General features: G+C 54.0%; 5 protein-coding genes across 5 annotated transcripts; 1 reads left to right on the top strand and 4 right to left on the bottom strand.

Annotated features, from left to right (window-relative positions):
• Window positions 1–70: 70 nt before the first annotated feature.
• PHATRDRAFT_50453 (predicted protein) lies at window positions 71–2,421 on the bottom strand. Its single transcript, XM_002185345.1, has 3 exons — window positions 1,876–2,421; window positions 1,259–1,691; window positions 71–994 (listed from the first exon to the last, which is right to left on the bottom strand). Exon 3 carries the CDS (start codon window positions 922–924, stop codon window positions 85–87), a length of 840 nt encoding a protein of 279 aa, XP_002185381.1. The 5' UTR covers window positions 925–994; window positions 1,259–1,691; window positions 1,876–2,421; the 3' UTR covers window positions 71–84.
• Window positions 2,422–3,824: 1,403 nt separating this feature from the next.
• PHATRDRAFT_50451 (predicted protein) lies at window positions 3,825–6,162 on the bottom strand. Its single transcript, XM_002185344.1, has 2 exons — window positions 5,816–6,162; window positions 3,825–5,793 (listed from the first exon to the last, which is right to left on the bottom strand). The coding sequence occupies exons 1-2, from the start codon at window positions 5,926–5,928 to the stop codon at window positions 3,840–3,842; spliced, it is 2,067 nt and encodes a 688-aa protein (XP_002185380.1). The 5' UTR covers window positions 5,929–6,162; the 3' UTR covers window positions 3,825–3,839.
• Window positions 6,163–6,554: 392 nt separating this feature from the next.
• Window positions 6,555–7,688, bottom strand: PHATRDRAFT_41413 (predicted protein; the record flags this gene model as incomplete). The annotated part of the gene is made up of 1 exon (XM_002185343.1): window positions 6,555–7,688. The coding sequence occupies one exon, from the start codon at window positions 7,686–7,688 to the stop codon at window positions 6,555–6,557; it is 1,134 nt and encodes a 377-aa protein (XP_002185379.1).
• A 1,163-nt stretch (window positions 7,689–8,851) lies between these two features.
• Window positions 8,852–10,003, top strand: PHATRDRAFT_16991 (predicted protein; the record flags this gene model as incomplete). Its single annotated transcript, XM_002185391.1, has 1 exon — window positions 8,852–10,003. A coding segment is annotated over one exon (1,152 nt), but the record flags the coding sequence as incomplete, so codon positions are not given.
• A 610-nt stretch (window positions 10,004–10,613) lies between these two features.
• PHATRDRAFT_41411 (predicted protein) lies at window positions 10,614–11,171 on the bottom strand (the record flags this gene model as incomplete). The annotated part of the gene is made up of 1 exon (XM_002185342.1): window positions 10,614–11,171. One exon carries the CDS (start codon window positions 11,169–11,171, stop codon window positions 10,614–10,616), a length of 558 nt encoding a protein of 185 aa, XP_002185378.1.
• Window positions 11,172–12,378: the final 1,207 nt, after the last annotated feature.

Genomic DNA, 12,378 nt, shown 5'->3' with positions numbered 1-12,378 from the left:
AATTATAGAGAAATATCTAGGTAGCGGACTAGTATCAGGTGCAATGCTAGTGTGTTTTGTCGGTTTGCGCAACGTCAATCGTGTTCACGCCGGCGCCACGGCCCCACCGTTGCGTTGGTGATGCCAGGCCACAACGTCTGCGTAGGGCAAGCTGCCGCCAAAGATATCCAGTGCGCTGCCGACGGTACAATCAACCTTGCCTTGTCCAAGTTGTTCGACGCGATTGAGATCGTCGATCGATCGGACGCCACCGGCGTAGGTGACGGGTACGGGGGACGTGGCCAAGAGCGTCACGAGATCGTCCAGTATTCCACACTGGAGTCCCTCGACATCCACGCCGTGGACGAGGAATTCGTCACAGTAGGCCGCCAACGTCCGGAGACTTTCCGTCGTGACGGCATACTCGGTAAAGACTTGCCACTGATTGGTGACGACGTAGTACGGTCCGTTGTTGTGGTCATCGGGACGTTTCCGACAGGACAAATCGAGCACGAGACGTTCCTTGCCAATGAGTTGTACCAGCCGTTCCAAACGATCCATGGCGATTTGTCCGTTACTAAAGACGTGACTGGTGACAATAACGTGCGAGGCTCCGGCATCGAGCCATTCCCGTGCGTTGGCGTCGTGGACACCTCCCCCGACCTGCAAGGTTCCGGGAGCGGCGCGGAGCGCGGCACGGGCCGCGTCCGCGTTGCCCGGACCCAGGAGAATGACGTGTCCACCAGTGAGACCATCCCGGGCGTAGCGTTCGGCAAATTCCCGTGCCGGACGCTCCGTCGCAAAGTTCGTGGCCAATTCCGGAACCGAGGAAGCCGTCACGGTGTCGTCATCGTGGTCGGTCGTGGGGCTCGTGAACCGGAGTGTCGACCCGACGATTTGTTTGACTTGGCCGTGGTGCAAGTCAATGCATGGACGAAACTTCATGGCCTTTTTTGGACAACAACACACGCGTCTGTGTCACACCAGAATACTGGCACGGTGATCAACTAGTCGTCTGTCGAATCGATACGGGTGTGAGATCCGTAGTTCCCATGGCCGTTTGTGGCCGTCTAGTTAGATTCGTGTTGGGTAGGTTGCTGGCTCTCCGACGAGTCCAGACGACGGTACAAGTCAGTCGTAAACGACATTTACAAGTAGACAGTAGATACCGCTCCGAGGGTGGGGAAGGCATATGCCGTACGTACCGTACGAACTCGGGAACGGCATCCCGATTGCTCGTGGCACCCCAGCGGACCATGGCGCACACGACCACACTCACTATTCTTTTCCATTCCACGCAGTCGGGCGAATGTCCCCTAGTAAAATCGACGATTGAACGCACTGCATCGACCGATACGTTTTCAATCAATCTTGTACGGTCGCTGGGGATAAGTTACCACGACCTTTCGTTTCCCAATTACATATAACCTACGCCATCGATGAACGATCGTCAGGACGAAGCACCCGAAGGCATTCTTCCGGATGCTCCGGTAGTCTTGGGTGAACCGGAAGAAGACGACGACGACGACGAAGAAGAAGAGGACGGTGATGACGATGATGACGATGAAGAAGAAGATCCAATGGAAGAAGAAGAGGGGGACAACGACGACAACGAGGAAGAAGGAGCGGGACACGCTGACATTATCGAAGGGGGCGTGGCCGAAGCATCGGAAGAAACCGAAGCCACGCGCACGGCACAGGAAGCCGACATTGTAAGTCCTTTGCCGGAAGAGAAACGTACCGGAACACACCATTGATCGTACACCACGCACCCGGACGACAAACAATACAATTCTAGAAACTCCTCTCCCCGCTGCGAACCCTTGTGTGTTTGGTTGTTACACTTTGCCTCACGTTGTTCTGTTTTTTTTTTGTGGTATTGTCGCACCGCCACAGACGCTCTTTTTCACCTGCACCGAAGTGCACCCGTCTTATCCCAATCACCCGGTTCTGCAACTCAACACGACGGTCCAGATTGGACTCGACAAGAACGTGCGTTTGGAAGCCGTCATGAACCGGTACGTACAGGTGTGTCGGGAAAGATTCCCGGAAGGGTCCGTCGCCGTACACGATTTGGAATTCGTCCACGTGCAAAAACTTGACGGCAAAGATACGGCCGAATCGGCCGCCCTCATGAAGAGCGATCGGGTGCAGGTTCGGCCCAACCGGAGTAACCGAAAAGCGGTGGAACAGGAACGCATTCGCCTCGAACGAGAATCGGACAAGAACTACTACCACCAGCTACACTCCATGCTCTCCGGATCCGCCGGCACTATGCAAGTCCGCGACGCCAACGTCGTCTTGGACTGTCGCGGGAAAGTCAAGGATGAAGACGGACGCATCCAGAAGGTCCTCACTACACCCATCCTGTTGTACTGTCACGATTACCTACTGTTCCAACGCTGTCCCTGGTTGGGAGATCAAGTACGGCAGGCCCGAGCGAACCGCAAGGCGTCGCCCGTAGCCGCCGCATCGTCCATGCCCCCGCATCCATGTGTCTCGCCTGCTGAACACCAACTCCGCATCAGTGACGACACCAACGACACTGACAACGACGCGAACGATCGTACGGTAGTATCGAACGAAGATAAAGTAGCGCTCGCATCCGGACCACTACAGCAGGCAGCAGAAGCTCCGGTACAGCAACCAGAGTCACGATCAATGCCCGGAGGACAAGCTGAAGTACAACTACCAGCCAACGCCATCGAGAACGACGACGACGAAATGATGCTCCACGTTGCGGTCACAACCAACGAGGATAAGCTCACTTGGATCGTATTGGAGGAATACCCTCCGGATGCCGTCAAACTCTTGTTGGAATATGTGTACACCAACCGCGTAGTAGCACTCGGAGCACAAGCCTTTGTGGAAAGTTGTCGGACCAAGCCGGTAGCCAAGACATTACAAGGTCCGGTACCGCCCTACCCGTTGGGCAGTCAAACCAAACGGCAGTGGCCCAATCAGGGCGCCCCCACCGTCTCCCTACAAGTCACGTTGGCAACCTTGGTGCTCGCAAACCAGGCACGCTTGCCCCGACTGGCGTGGATGTGCGAAGTTGCTGCGTCGCTGCTGGTATCGGAGAATTCCGTTCCACCGGTATTGGAACTATGTCAATCGCTGCATGAAATTGGTCTCGAGTGTGTGAAACTCCGGCAAGCGGCCATGCAGATTATTTGGACGAGTTACCGACACATCAACTACATCCAGCCCGCACTGGAAGAGGCCTTGCGGAAAAAGCAAGTTGCGCTGGTTCCCACCTTGCTTGCTGGTACGCTGCGCGCCATAGAGGAAGCGGATGTTTTGAAATCACACAAGTTTCAGTCAGAGTTCGAGCCGGATGGTACGTCCCGTGACTGGCACTGGGCGTCCTTGGAAACGTTCTCCTTGTTGGATCGGGAGGATCGGTATATCCGCGATCGTGAACGCCGCAAACGACGACTGGAACGGAGCGGTATTACGGAGGAGGTCGCAATGGCAGCCTTTCGCGCGCACAGTTTCGGGGACAGTGGCATTCCCATCCCACAACACGGGAACACAGCGCACTTGCGCGCGCAGTCATCGCGGAAGCGCAAACGCAGGTAAGAGCTCCCGTCGTCTCGGCTCTTTGCTGAAACGCTTATGGAGGCGCTCGACCTTGTGTTTGCACACCAAAGTCGAGTGGTAGTCATACCGACTGGCGAGCGTAAAGGTTGGTGCAAGCGCCTATGGAAGGCCTAATTTACAAGTTTGGAGACTTTATTGCAGCGCGGGAATCGATACGTGTAGTAGAATGCTAGATGGACGCGCAAACAGCGTACGATGGCAAGTACGATACTTCAAAAAGCTCAAAACTTAAAAATTCCTTTCGTAGCTTTGATATTTTATTCGAACGACGATGATTTCGGTTGCATCGCGTCGTGTATTTGTTCTATCGTCATGCCGTCAATCTCCTCTAGCAGCGGATTATCTAAAGCACCGCCGAGATACCGCGATACGTCCCAGGTGGTGCCCGGTCGTCCCCGCAACAAGATAGGAGCGCTCAACCGACTGGAGGTCTCCTCGGTCGCCACCACGCGATGCACGGCTGCCAAAATTTCGTTGCGAGTGGCGATCTGTAGCAGTTCGCCTGGCATTAGGACTACGTAGCGGGCGAACCAAGGTAACTGTTGGCCATCAATCGTTTCCACGAGCTCGTTCACGTCCAAACCCAAGCCCTTTTGCAAGCCTTGCCAGTGCCGGAGTGCGGCTAATTCGGGGCGGTACCATTGCTCGGCGTCTTCATCGTACACTTCCAAGCCGGCGACGGCGGCGACCGGCACGGCCGTAACAAAGGTGGAATCGGTGTGTGCACCGAACACTTCTTTCGTTTTCGCATCGACCGTATCCGATTGGTCGTCCGATTTTTCCTTGCTATTGCTGCCATTGTTGGAATAGCGGCACAATCGATGTGGACTCATACTGACGGATCCTTCAGAGTGCGGAATATTCGCCGTCAATGGTTCACCGTCGTCCAACAGTTCGTCGGTAAGCTGGATAGCGGCTGCGGACGCCGCGACGCCATCCAATGCTTGGTATTCGACAGACGACGCCGAGACCGCAATACGAGTTACGTCCTTGGCTACATTCGTGACAATGTGAAAAGCCTTTCGCAAAGCCGCGCAGCCCTGGGGTCCCAGTAGTGCTCGCGCCCCTTCCGGAAGTAGATTTCCTTCCCGGTCGTACCGCGTTTCGAGAAACTGCAAATTGCCGTCATCGTACGAAGCGTAACCCGCCTTGGCGTGCGTTGAGCCCGTTTCTTGGACCGTTTCCATACCCGGTAAAGATGTTTTATCGGGCTGTCCGAAGAAAGTTTGTGCCGTATCCCACATTTGGGCCATCTCAAAGGCTTTTTGCAGAGCCAGTCCACCGTCCGTCAAATCCACGATTACACAACCATGCGCGACCAAGGCTTCCATCACGTGCATGAGAGTTTTCCGCTGTTCCGTGCCATCGGCGTTCATGGAATCCTGTAATAGATCACTGGCGTACACAACCCGGTAACCGCGTTTTTCGTCCGTGCCGGCGTAGGCGTCCGCTACCGGTACGGCGTCCCGAGGCGCCGTTTCGACTCGTCGGACATTGTCACTGGCCAAGACGGCTAGACTATCAATGTCTTCACCCGGCAAGGCCATACCGGCTTCTTTAGCTTGGGCGCGTAGTTCTCCTTTCGGATCCAATGCTTGCAAAAGCTCGTCCAATTCCAATTCCCGCATCTTGGCCGGGACTTGGCGGGCGACAAAGTGGAAAGCCTGTCCCGGCTTCCAGACGTCCACCGCATCTTGCCAAGAATCGTAGAGCGGACCAGTCACTGTCACACTACCGTCCTCATTGGTGGTAAGCAAGCGAATGGAATCAATATCAGCCCACATGCCTTCATCCTCTTCTTCTTCGGTGAGGACCATTTCGAGACCGTTCTGTTTCAACGCCGCCCGGACGGCTTCCTTCGCTGTAAAGTCCATGGCGTAGACTTTATACGCCTTGGTGATTTCGGGTGTGGCCAGTTGGACGGAGCTATTGACGTTGCGAGTGATGGCCTCGTACATGCGTGCCCCGAGTGGTCCAACTTGGTAGGATTGTCCACAAATTCCCAGATTGTAGTCGTCCACCTTCTTGGGATCGACGTTGGACGTACCCAAGACGTCCACCGGAAAGGAACGCTCGATCCAGTTGGGACCACTGCCAACTTGGCCAGCCAATGACGAACCTTCGTCACCGGGGCGAGTGTCGGAGTCATCCGCAGCATTAGCGAGGCGAGTACAGGATGTCGGTGGAGCTTCCGTCGTCAGAACATCAAGACTGCGCGACCGCGACGTTCGACTTGCTGATGTTGTCGACACGAATGTTTGGGATAGTGGACTCGAAAGAATCGAAACGCGTCGCTTCGACTTCCTGGGCTCCAGCACGAATGATTGTCCGAGTTGCGACGGGCATGCCCAGCACAAAAGCAACAATAAGTACCCCACCCGACCAAGCCGACGGCTTGAATCCGCAACGGGCATTCGCCTCATTCTGTGAACCATTCGTTTCATCTGTCTGACAAAAACACCTCCGGTAGACGTTACTCACTCACTGACTGACTGGCTAAAGATACTTTCCGGTAGGATCAACTCTCTCGTGTTCTGCTACGTTTTGACTGCGATGATGGAACGGGTATTAACAGTAAAGTCGACGGTATGATGGCTTCCTTTCTCGATTGGTCTTCGTCACGATGCGTTCCCCAAAGTAGGGATTGGGATGGGCACGGGAGTTTCACGTGGAGTGCGTAATCAACTAGGTCGAGTCCCGCGTTAACACCTAGAGCCGTTATGCCAAAAGTAGTTATATAGAAGGACCAACCGAGCATAGCTATTGACAGCTATCTCATGGACTACGTCCTCACTGGAAACGTGCAAAATTGCTGAAGAATCAGTACGCAATGGATGGATGGTCCTGCGAACCTAATAGCAGCAAAAGCAAGGAAGTTTTGCAAGATCTACAGCTATTACAGAAATGGGCTACTATTGACGTAATCAGTATGCCTGGCGGCACCCGGGCGGCACGTGTGTGTATGCGTTTGTCTACGATCGGTCACGGGCCTTGCCGAGACTACCGTCGACGTCAATCAACAGTCGACCGCAATGGGTGCCACCTTCAAACATACTTTCCAGCGCCGAAGGAAAGGCTTTCAAATCGCCTTCAACGTGTTCGGGAACGTGAATGTTACCCCGATAGTAGTGCCATACCAGATACGGAATAGCCTTAGCCATGGCCCAGGGATGGTGCATCACGTTGAACCCGGTCATAGAAGCCGACTTTTCCGCCAACTTTATGTACGTAGACGGGCCCTGCACTTGATTCTTCTTGTTGATGTTGCCACTGGAGTACTGCGAAATGGCACCACAAATGACCACCCGCGCGCTCTGATTGATGCGTGATAACACAGTCTCCAGCGTATCCCCACCGACGCTGTCGAAGAAGAAATCTACACCGTCCGGGCACTGCGTGTCCAGCTGCGCTTCCAGACTCTGCGTTTCGTCCTTGTAGTCAATCGCGCCATCAAGTCCCAGCGTTTCCAACAGAAAGGCTTTTTTGTCGGGACCACCGGCAATACCAACGACCCGGGTTGCTCCAGCCAATCGCGCCATTTGCGCCGCAATATGTCCGACCGCCCCGGCCGCCGCGCTCACGACGACTGTGTCGCCACGGCCTGGGGCCTTGGGCGGCGCTCCGAAGAGACCCACGTACGCCGTTAGACCGGAGAGTCCCAGATATCCCAGACTGAGTGACGACGGAATGCGGGGGAAGATGAGGACGGGGTTGAGTTGATCGTTGGGGAGAATGGCGACCGTGGTGGCCCCGAGTATTCCCGTGACACGACTACCGGGCTTGTACTTGGCGTCCGGGCCTGCGGCACGGACTACACCGTATCCCATAGCTGGTAAGATGGCACCCGGCTTGACACTGCCATGGTAGGCTTCACGATCCAACATAGTGCGGATAAAGGCGTCCACCGATAAGGCTTCGACTTGAACGACGACGTGGTCGGGTGGGAAGGTCGTGGAGGAAGTGCTTTCCTTGGTACCGTCAAACTGGAGGTTGTCCAATTCGATCGTTTCGTCCGACACGTATTTCGCGTCCCGGGACGCTACGAAATGGTCTTCGGGGTAATTTACCAAGGTCCATTTCTGGACGGCTATTTGATTGGCGTTCATTTTGCCGTTGACTTTCGTGCGAGGCCTTGTCGCTGTATGGTATTTATTGTTAATAAGAACACGACTGGGACCAGTCAAAAAGCAACAACCAAAACTTTCAAATGTACTCGGTTGCTTCTACCCTCCCGATGCAATGGCAGCGGAGAACAGATTGGTCGGATTGGACGATTGTGTTCGGCCTCGATGACGAAAGAGTCAATAGATGTCTGACTGAGACAGTGAACGTGGAATAGCAGTGAGTTTTGCGGTGCATTCAGGGTGTACTTCGTGAATGACAGACCGGGAGTGACTCATTCCTAGAAGGTTTGATCGTGGTTTTGGTCACAGTTTATCACATCTAAAAATGACGTTACCATACGTTAGACCACTCACATCTGTGTACAAACTGCGTCTGACCTGCATACGGACATGGCTATCGATTGTGAACTTAGTCCATTCCGGGTCCACAACAAAACCTCCAGGTCCCCTACGAGGGCAAAGAAGAGATAATCGATGGCGTCACCTCTGATGTAGCCGTTTCCAACGGCTGATACCCCGAGTCTAATGATTCCTTCGGACGAAACGGCAAAGACTTCGCCAACAATACCTATATACTTTGTTACGCGGTATTAAGATTTCTTACGCATATGGACACCCCATACTTCTGAAGCAGTATCTTCCGAGCGTTCATCGGCAGGAAGTAACTTTGATCCGCTTGTTGAATCGGAAGTTTTCGTATCTATCTATGCACAAAGATCTGCCACTAGAAGAATATGAAGTTTTTTAGTGTTTGCCAATTAGTATCATTTGTTGAACCAAAAAATTTGACGAGACGGACTTGTTTGTGGTACAATCACCGGAAGGTACTAACAGACAAAGCAAGGGACAGAATCAGTTGCTCAACTTTTACTCACAGGCAACGGCACCAACATGACCTTTTTGCAAAAACTCAAGACTCGTAAAGACAGAAAGGCCCTCCTCTTTGGCGACTATGATTGGAAGTTCTTATGCATCCCACGCTTTCCCTTTTGTGACAAAGACAAGAAGTATCAAGCCCCACCTTTCTACGCCCACGGGCAATTCTTGTTTTCAACGTCGTCATGAGTTACTTTCCCGAAACGTACGACCCAGCCTTGGGAGCAGAGCAAGGGGCCAACCGAGAGGAAGCGTTGGATATTGCGCAGTACCTTGTAAGCGCATCCTTGATCTGTTCTGGACTGGGAACAGTAATGCAAGTCAGTGCCATTCCAATCCCCTTTACCAAGTATCAACTTGGAACAGGTATTTTGAGTACCATGGGAACTGCGAATCAGTATAACGCCATCTTCCCGGTGATCTTGTTCGACATTGTGTCACGTGGTTTTACCCTTGAGGAAGCGTGGGGTAAACTACTTGGTACGATCATGGTTTGCGTCTGGCTAGAGGCGCTGATTTCTCTCGCGCCCAACAAAATTCTACAACGAATCTGTCCTCCCTACGTGCTTGGCGTTACTGTCATGTTAATCGGAGATCAACTCACTGGCGCAGGAATCCGCTTTTGGGGAGGCGGCGTGGGCTGCTCCGGCAACCCGAGTGCCGATAATCCGTGTCTAGGGAACGGTGACGTGCAACTCGGATACGTTTCCGGCCCCTATATTGGCCTAGGATTCTCCGTTTTTCTCATTTTCTTGATTGTCGAGATTTTCGGAAGTCCGTTTATGCGGAACACCATGGTGATTTGGGGGCTCTTGGGTGGTTATGCTATCTCGGCAATGGCAACTTACGAAGGGGATCGTTTTGTCACCGCTGATCGCATCAAGAGCAGCAGTGCTTTTACATTCTTATGGGTGGAGACCTTTCCGATTAGCATCTACGGTCCTGCCATTATTCCTATACTCTTTGCCTTTATGGTGACTGCCATGGAAACCATGGGCGACGTCACGGCTACCGAGCATGCATCTCGTCTGCGCCCTTCGGGAGAGGCTCATACTCGTCGTGTACAGGGCGGTTTGCTCGGCGATGCGGTCGCGACATTCTTTGCGGCCCTGGGAACGACTCCGCCCAACACAACATTGTCACAAAACAACGGCATTGTGGCCCTTACCCGATGTGCTTCTACTTCTGCGGGCTACTCCTGCGGATTTTGGTTGCTGTGCTTTGGCGTGCTTGCCAAGATTGGAGGATGGATTTTGTCAATCCCTGACTGCGTCCTGGGCGGAGCTCTCACTTTTCTGTTTGCCATCATAATAGTGTCGGGCATCAAGCTCATTGGCTTTAGTCGCATTGATCGTCGGACGCACTACATTGTGGCGACTTCGTTGGCGCTGGGAGTTGGCACTGCGCTGGTTCCAGCGTGGTCCGCTCCGGGCATTGGTGCGGCGGCGACTCGTCCAAACCAGTGGTGGCCGTACAACGACGACATGTCGACATTGACGGACTCGTTCCGGGTCGGGGTTATGATTGCCGTGAATACGCCCTACTTTATTGGTAGTATCTGTGCAATTATTTTGAATTTGGTGATCCCGACCGATTTGATCGACGGCATTGAGGTGGAGCTGGAAGAGAATTGGCAGCAAGAAGAGGAGGAAGCTTTGGAGACCAAGGACAAGGATTTGCTTGGCGAGAAGGGGGACGTGGAAGCAATACACGAGGACGTCAGCTCGCCTACGCAAAAAAGCCTGGCCGATGCTGACGCCTTTACGGAAGACAGTGTCTAATAGAAGTCAAAAATGAACGAGTGTAGTTCGCAGTTGACTGTAACTAGTATGTTTCCGGAACGTTACTCCTACCAATCAATAGTAGTCCAAAATAAGGAAGCAACTTTGACGTGTCACGAGCGAGGGATTCCTCTCCCAAACTACAATTTGTACAATGGTATCTATCTATCTATTTATCTACCTATATACACAATCTGCTCCGTCCATCCTTGTGGTCACTGTCAGTGGGCAGATCCTTTTTTCCCTTCCACTACACCGAGGCAGGAGGGGCCTCGCGCCATTCCCCGGGCAAGGCCGCCACGGACGCCCTTAGCGTGGCCACGGCGACGAGGGCTCCATCCCGCGAATTCCGTGGAGTAATGGCCGGTATCCCGTGTCGGTGATGTCCCAAGGCCACTCCCCCGTCAATACTTTGTAGTACCCGCACGGTCCGGTCCAAATGCGTCCGGAGTAACTCTTTGGCGTTCCCGTCCTCCCGTCGCCGACGCGACGACGGCATGGTGGTAGTGGTGGACGCCGTGTCGTCGTCGTCGGTGAAGGTCGCGTAGACGCGTTGCAATTCCTGCACATCGTGCTGGACCCGGACGAGTGCGTCGTGTAAGGCTTCCACCACGGTGTAGTACGTCGCGGAGGTCGGTACCGGATCCGTGGGTCGGTGGGTTTGTGTGACGGCGTCGTGCCAGGCCGTTTGAGCGTTGACGTAGTCGGCGACGTGCGAGGCTTGGTACGGGAGGATGTGAGCGAGTGCCGCCGTACGGGACGATACCGAGCAATCCATGTTGTTGTTGTTGTTGTCGTCATTCTTCATGGTTTCGTGGTTGTGTCCCGCCGTTCCGGATGGTGTTCCAAGGTCCCCTTATTGGCCTTGTTGGACAGTGTGTCCGAAGTTCCATTCTTGTCGGTGAGCATTTTTACATTACTGTTCGTAACTGTACGAATGTGGTGGGTTTGGGGTGATCTGTCAGTTCCGGGTCGTTCGCGTCGCTTCGTTCTCGATCCGTTTATTCGGATACGACATATACAAGACTATTGTTTTAGTAGTGATTGCCGGAATTGGAAGTCAAAACATATATACATGCACTGTCTTACCCGACCTACTTACCTATATACTTTATCGAGCCGGGGACACATTCTCTCCGCCGCACGTTCGAGTGTGTGTGTTGTGTCCGGTTTGGTGACCCGACGAAAACGTCGTTTTCCTCCCACCACGCGCTTCCTCCAAAAGAGACGTGTTCTCATTGTGTTGTACGCCGTGCCTCTGGCAATCGCACTCTCTGGTCTCCTATCCTTTACATATTATACACACATACACACGTACATTCCCTTTCGTTGGTGTACCTTTCGTTTGACAGAATGACGGTTCTGATTGGGAAAGGACGTCGTTTGACGTTGACCGAATTGTCCGCCGTCGCCTTTCTCGGCGAACCTTTGGAATTGGCCACGCCGTCGACGGAGACACCGCTCAATAAGAACAACACCGACGACGATGGCGTCGGGACGCAACTCTTTGCGTCCTGGAACTTGCGCGACGAAGCAACGGCAACGTCCGCTACCGCTCCCATTAGTACGACCGTAACAACGAGCATCCCGGAAACCTTGGCCATTCTCACCGTTTTAGCCTTGCACGTGGCACAGCCGGGACGTTTCTTCTCCACGCCGTCGGACGCCCATGTGGCCGCCGAACGACTCGTCGGGACCGTTTCCGCCCTTCAGCAATCTTCTACGGCCATCGCACGAACCCTGCCCCGCGACACGGACGCCTGCGTCGCCGTCCTCGCGGCGTTCCTCGCCGTCGGTGTCACTACCACCACCACGGCGGGTAGCAGTAGCAGTCGCCAAGGGAATCCTCGTACCGACCCTGCTCTCGACATTACTCACGCCGTGGCACGGTGCGTCACATTGGCGTTGGATGGTTTGGCGACGCATGGCGCCGTCCGGTTGGCGGCGGTTTCCGTTCCGGTGGCCGCGCTGACGGTCGACGCCCGTGGGATGGCCACGGTCGTTTTGGACGCGGC

This window comes from Phaeodactylum tricornutum, chromosome 30, assembly GCF_000150955.2.
Source record: "Phaeodactylum tricornutum CCAP 1055/1 chromosome 30, whole genome shotgun sequence".
Taxonomy (NCBI): Eukaryota; Bacillariophyta; class Bacillariophyceae; order Surirellales; family Neidiaceae; genus Phaeodactylum; species Phaeodactylum tricornutum.
The sequence above is the reverse complement of the archived record's forward strand: the minus strand, read 5'-3'. Positions and strand labels throughout refer to the sequence as shown.